Raw genomic sequence first — 6412 nt, 5'->3', positions numbered from 1 at the left:
AGTACATCTCTAGTTCCTCAGTGAAAGATCCCCGCTGGAAAGCAGGCAGCCCAGGTGGGCCGTGTAACAAAACGTGCCCTTTCTACCCACGCACAGGGTACGGAATTAAGGGCAGTTCCTTTTAAGCCAGCAGCAAAGGAAGTTCCCCACAGAACCACCCACTCCTCCCAGCCAGCCAGAGATGCTTGTATTACTTGCCCCTGAAAGTTTCTTCTTTTTTAGGTTACAGACAAAACGAAGAGGCCGGTATTTGGAAAAGATACAAGAGCCGGTTCTCCCTGGGCAGAGGGTGGGGAGGCTTTGAGAATATCAGTCCCACGCTTCTGGTGTAGGTTTGAGAGATTTATTAATTAAAAAACCACTGCTCATAAATACACAGGCAGGATGTTAAGAGTATGGCTCGTGCACACAGCTTGGGACATTTCCAATCGGCAGCATACACGGGTTAGTGTCCCATAAGGAGCAGGACTCCATGGCCAAGGGAGATGGACTGGCTGGGCCCGACAGGCCTTATCCACCCGTACTGAGTGGGATTTCTCAGGGGCAGCGGCTGGGCAGGGTGCACTAAGCAAAGGGGTAGTGCCAACCTTCCCCCTGTGGCTCACAGCAGCCAGGAAAAGCCCGAGCTGCCTGCTCTGAGCAGTCCATCCATTTCAAAGGGAAGCATGAGCTTGGGCATTTGTGCCACAGCCTCTGCCCAAAGCAGGATGCAGGTGGGGAGGAGGGACAGGGATTCTTGGAACTCAGGGCAGAGTCACGTGGACCCCAAAGGCCTCGGTGGACAAACATTGCAAAACATACAGAGGCCAGCTGGGCATGGAGACCTCTTCCTCAGGGCTGGCCCAGTGCAAACTGCATCCTGAACAACCCAGGGGTGCGAATCCCCGCAGCCAGGCTCTGCCCCCTCCCTGGTGCCGTGGAGTCAAAAGCAAGGAGAACAGAAGTTACTGTACACAGTGGAGAAGGTCCCTCGGCTCTCAGTCATCCTAAGGGAAAAGCCAATAGAGCCAGTCAGGGCAAAAGAGAATCCGGGCTGGGCTCAGAACCCAGCAGCCATGCTGGGTCTCCAGGAGAGGGGATGGGCTCAGCGAGCCAAGGGAGGAGGGAAAGGCAAGAGCAGTGTGAGTTTGGCTGGTGGTGCAGCGCCCACTGCTGGCCTCATCACAGACTAGCAGGAGGGAGCCGTGTAGCCACAGAGCTGGCGTGTCCAAGAAGCAGCATCAGATAACAGGCCGAAGAAACGGAGAAGTGGAAAAGCCACAAACACAACAAAGTACGAGTCAGGAATCGAGATGGGTGCTCCTTGGAGCAGGGGCATTGTACAGGAATAAGCACAGCATTGGTTGTAAAGGACAGAAGCCATCTCCCAGAATACAGGTGTGCAGATGTCAAGAAGCCCCGTGCTCTGGGTGTCCATAGGCCTCTGACTGCCAGAATCTGGGAGTAGATGACGGGGTTGGATCACTATTGGCCTGTTCTGTTCACTCCCCCCAACACAGCTGGCACTGGCCACTGTCAGAGACAGGACCCTGGGCTACCTGGGCCCACACCCTGACCCAGCCTGGCCGTTTGTCCCCACTTCTTGCAATCCAAGCAGCAGCTGCTGAAGCACTGTAGGGACTGCACAGCCCCATGGCTGGCTACCTTTTCTGCACGGGACAGGGGGAGCTCAGGGACAGCTGGTACATTCTGCGGTCTGTCCCCAGAGCAGACTGCAGAGGATGGGCACTGCCAGCACAGAGCCCCTCTGTGTGCCCTGGAGGAGGGAGCCTGGGACAGGGACGGAATACGCAGCTCTCGCAGGCAAGGGGACCGGCTGCCTCCCAGGGGATGGAGCCTTTCACACTTTCACTGAGATCTCCCACTCAGACAGCTGATCAGTGGCCTCTGTAAGATGAGCTGGTGTACTCAATATGGCCCTAGCAGGACGGTGCTCTCAGGAGAGCTGCCCACCCCTCTCCAGGGCACGTTGCTATGGGGCAGCCCACTGGGCTGGTACCTGGCCATACCCCTAGAGGAGTCAGCCCCCAGGACTGCAATCCCAGCCTCTCCCACCTGAGTGGCTGGACCTTGCTCAGAGAGGAACTTCCCGGATGATTAATCCCTCCCTGTGATCCTGCTTCCCCACTTCAACCGGAACGGGAGGAAGTATTTCCACCTACCCATTCATCCTCCTCTGCACCGTCCCCTTGTCCCCTGGGCTCGGGGGCTGACCCTCCTTGTGGTCTGTTGGCCATGATGTTGTCAGTCCAGGAAGCCCCAGCCTGTGCGTCGCCAACAAAGTTACACTTGGTCACTGTCCCTGCATGCAGCTTGGCTAGAGAGACTGAGAGGGAGAAAGGAGCTATATGGAGCAGAAGTGTGGGCTGAGGGGACAGGGGTGTTGGCGGAAGCAGTTTCCCAACTGGCCTATAAGCCATGGAAATGGAAGGTGATGAGCTGTCTCCGTGGTGAAGCCGGCAGAGAAGAAACAAGGCAGGAATCCAGGTTCCTGGGTAACCTGGGGAATGCCTAGGACATGTGCTGGTGCCACTACATCTGCTCTAGCTCCTGGGGGACCTGGGTTAAGGCCTCAGAACACATGCAAGGGCTACAATCCCAACACAGGGCAGCAGCGCCTCCATCCCCGTTAACACCAGTAACGAACAGGCAGGAGGCAGCTGGAGGATGGTGCCCCAAAGCCAAGAGCAACGACCCAGTGCCGCGTTGGAGAGCAGGTGCATGAAAAGCCCAGCCCGGGGGAGGGGGCCACTCACATATGAAGGGGCTGTCACCCCGGGTTTTCAGACGGATCTCTGCTCCCAGCTCCAACTCCATCTTCTCCAGCTCCGCCTCCAGCAGCCAGAAGGCCACAGCCTGGCTGGGGGTGTGGCGCTCGGTCACACTCAGCAGCTCCGGCTTAGTCACCAGCCCCTTCAGCTCCTCGGGGGACAGCCTGTCCGTATCGCCTTTGGCTTCCACTTCTGCCACAGGCAAAGCAAATGCCAGCATACGTGAAACGCCCAGCACTCGGAGACCCAGCGCAGGGGAAGGGATGGCTCCCAGCAGGGGAGCTGTGCAAGCGATGCCCACGAGTCTGAATTCCCGGGGGAGGAAGGAGTGGGCTCTGATTCTGGTCACTGGTCCCAAGGATCCTGACACCAAGATCCCTAGCTCACGTGTGCCTTAAAGTGCCAAGACATCTGTAACACAGAGCCTCTCCAGCCTGGCTCTACGGACCAGGATGAGTAAAGGACTCTCCAGATGGGAGAGATCAGGGTCGGGCTGGGCTCAAAGCCAGTGGTATTTCACACCTCCAAGAGGCTGAAGAGAGCGGCACGCCCTCCCCCCAGCCCAATTCAAAGGTGAGCATTGGCCTCCACTTCCAGTTGAGGGGAAACTAGCCACTGTCAGGGGCAGGGGGCCTGGGCAAGATGGCAACCGCTGGGCAGGAGAGGGAAGGAGGTCGAGGACAATTCCCCGACCCCAGGTACAAGAGTCCCTGAGCCTGCCCCCTCCTCAGGGGTGAGAGAACCGGAAAGGTGGCTGAGCTGAACGTGCGCAGGATGGATTCTGTGCTACTGCTGGGGAGGGCAGGGAGGGACGGAGCCGCAGGAGGACTCCTGCCAATACCTACTGAAGGAGGACATGAGGAAGCCGGTGTTCACCTTCCTGGTGTCGCTGAAGTTGGGCTCTCTCTCATTTCCCTTGGCATCAAACTTGCGGCGATGGGCCTGGCTGGGCCTGATGTACAGCACGTAGTATCGCTCCTGCAGCAGGGAGGAACCGGAGATACTCACAGCCAGACAGCAGGTCACCAGCTCCCTATCCCCCTGCTCCAGTGGCCTGCAGCCCACGCCCGGCAGACTGCCGGCCAGCCCCAGGGAGATGATAGCCAGAGTAACGGCATTCCCTATCCCACCTGCTGCAAGGGGGTGAACCGGAGACAGCACCAGTGCATACAACAGTAGCAGGACATAGACCAGCAAAGCCACCACTACGCAGCCCTACTCCAGGCTGCAGGTCAGCTGCAGAAACTGACACACCAAGTGCCCAGCCTACAGAGCCCCACACACAGCTGGGACCTGCTCACTGCAACACAAGGCCAATCCCAGGGAGAGTCGTTTCAAGGGAGGCGGTCAGCACAATGTTCTGGAAGACCGTTAGCGCGGTGCCAGCCCATCTCTGAGGAGGTACCCCACTCCGCCTCGCCACCTCCTGAGACGGGCACCTGCATCAGATGCTCTGCTGGACTGCCAAACATCTGAAGCAGGAACCCTAATCCTAGTGCCTGAAGGAAGGCATCAGTAAAAGCAGGAGATGCGCAGAAAGAGGGACAGACAGACAGAGGCCTATGCAATGCATGACCAGCAGCACAGCCCAATGGATACAGCACAGGAGATCTGCCAGTGACTCCCTGGGTGGCCACAGGAGAGTCAATGCCCATCTCTGTGCCTCAATTTCCCCAGCTGGGAAATGGCTATGATGATCCTAACACATCTGTGGGAAGCACTTTGAGAAATATGGAGAAAAATGCCAGTGCGCAGTATCGTTGTTAGTGGGAGGCTCTCCCAGGACTGGCTCATGTGCCCCCTCTGTGCCCTGCTTGGGGGAAGTCTGCTGCTGCTGCCCTCTCTGTATCAAGCTCTAGACAGATTATGGTCATTTATTTCTGACTCCCCCCACCCCCGGGACCTATTCTGCACCTCTTCCTCCCCAGGGGAAGCCCGGGGCAAGGCACCTTGCTCACCTTCCTGCCGTTAATATCCATGATGAGGTGACGAGAGACATCAAGAAGCTCTCCCTCCAGAATCACGCCATTCCCACTGCAGATGGGAGGGGAAGGGAACAATCAGACACAGTCCGTGCCACCAGGACAGCCATCTAGTCCCATGTCCCCATCTCAGGCAGTGGCCAGAACCAGGTGCTTCAGACAAAAACAAAACCACCCCATCTGCAGGACATCTTTCTCCTGAACCCAGCAGCTGGTCAGCTCAAGCCTTGATGTTGGATAAGGGTGACCAGATGTCCTGATTTTATAGGGACAGTCCCGATTTTGGGTCTTTTTCTTGTATAGGCTCCTATTACCCCCCACCCACTGTCCTGATTTTTCACATTTGCTGTCTGGACACCCTAATAAGGACTGAGAGGTGCCAGTAGCTTTGAGCCCACTCAGTGTCACTACAGATGCTGTTCTTAGTCTTAAAAATAAAACGTAAAGATCCCGCTCGACTTTACAAAGCACCACACAGCATTGGCCTCACTAGCACCCTGCAGCAGTGAGTTCCGCAGGTTACAGAGCACTTCATTCCAGTCCATCCAGTGCTTCCTTGCCCCTGGGCTACCTAGTAGGGGACAAGGAAAGAGGCTTTTCCAACGAGCCTTTCCCGCCCCGCCCCCGGGCCAGCCCGGTTCGGCTCTCCCCGCCCAGCCCGCACTGGGTCCGCATGGCACCGGGAGCGCGCGGCGGAGGGGGCGGGGCCCGCGGACTGGCTGCCCCGCGCCGGGCTCGGGGGGGGGTCACGGGGGCGGCGCGGGGGCTCCCGTACCCCTGCAGGGCGGGCGGGTCCCAGCGCCCGGGCAGCCGCTCGCTGTGCACCGGCCGGGCGCGCAGGCCGCGCTCCTCACACGGGCGGCTCATGGCGGCGCGTCTGGCGCGGGGCGGGGCGAGCGCCGGAGAGGCAGGACGAGGGGCGGGGCCTCGTGACATGGGCGGGGCTGGAACAGGAGTCCCTAGGGGCGGGGCTAGTGCGGGAGAGGCAGGAAGAGGGGCGGGGCGAACGCCGGAGAGGCCGGGAGATGGGCGGGGCCACAGAAGAAGCAGCCGGAGCGCTGGACATGGGCGGGGCTACATGAGCGTTGGGGCGGAGCTGGAACAGGAGGGTCTAGGGCGGGGCTTAGCGCGGGAGGGGCTATCGAGGGACAGTCTACATCGGGGCGGGGCTAGCCCTGGACATGGGCGGGGCTAGCGAGGGAGAGGCTACAGGAGGGGCGGGTCTCAATCCGGGGGGTGGGTTGGGGGGCTGGATGGGGGGAGGATGTGGGGCAGGAGCAGGTTTTGGGGGAGGATCGCATGGGTGGATTTAGGGGGCTGGACCGGGGGAGGATATGGGGCGGGGCAGGGGCAGGTTTGGGGGGAGGAGTGCATGGGTGGGTTTGGGGGCTGGACCGGGGGAGGATATGGGGCGGGGCAGGGGCAGGTTTGGGGGGAGGAGTGCATGGGTGGGTTTGGGGGCTGGACTGGGGGAATATGGGGCGGGGCAGGGGCAGGTTTGGGGGCTGGGTGGGAGGAGCATGTGGAGCAGGGGTGGGCTTGAGGGGAGGATGTGAGGCAGGGGCAGATTTGGGGGGCAGGGTGGGGGGAGGATGTGGGGCTGGGGCTGAGCTGGAGGGGGAGTGGAGGGGGAGGTCAGGTTGGAGCCCAGTCCGACCC

The 6412-nt window shown here is 59.8% G+C and overlaps 1 protein-coding gene across 1 annotated transcript; it reads right to left on the bottom strand.

The window, feature by feature from the left end:
- Positions 1-329: 329 nt before the first annotated feature.
- ARPIN (actin related protein 2/3 complex inhibitor) lies at positions 330-5641 on the bottom strand. The gene is made up of 6 exons (XM_054041773.1): positions 5529-5641; positions 4730-4805; positions 3617-3749; positions 2757-2963; positions 2163-2326; positions 330-986 (listed from the first exon to the last, which is right to left on the bottom strand). Exons 1-6 carry the CDS (start codon positions 5618-5620, stop codon positions 978-980), a joined length of 681 nt encoding a protein of 226 aa, XP_053897748.1. The 5' UTR covers positions 5621-5641; the 3' UTR covers positions 330-977.
- Positions 5642-6412: the final 771 nt, after the last annotated feature.

The sequence above is a fragment of the Malaclemys terrapin genome, chromosome 10, assembly GCF_027887155.1.
Source record: "Malaclemys terrapin pileata isolate rMalTer1 chromosome 10, rMalTer1.hap1, whole genome shotgun sequence".
Taxonomy (NCBI): Eukaryota; Metazoa; Chordata; order Testudines; family Emydidae; genus Malaclemys; species Malaclemys terrapin.
The sequence above is the reverse complement of the archived record's forward strand: the minus strand, read 5'-3'. Positions and strand labels throughout refer to the sequence as shown.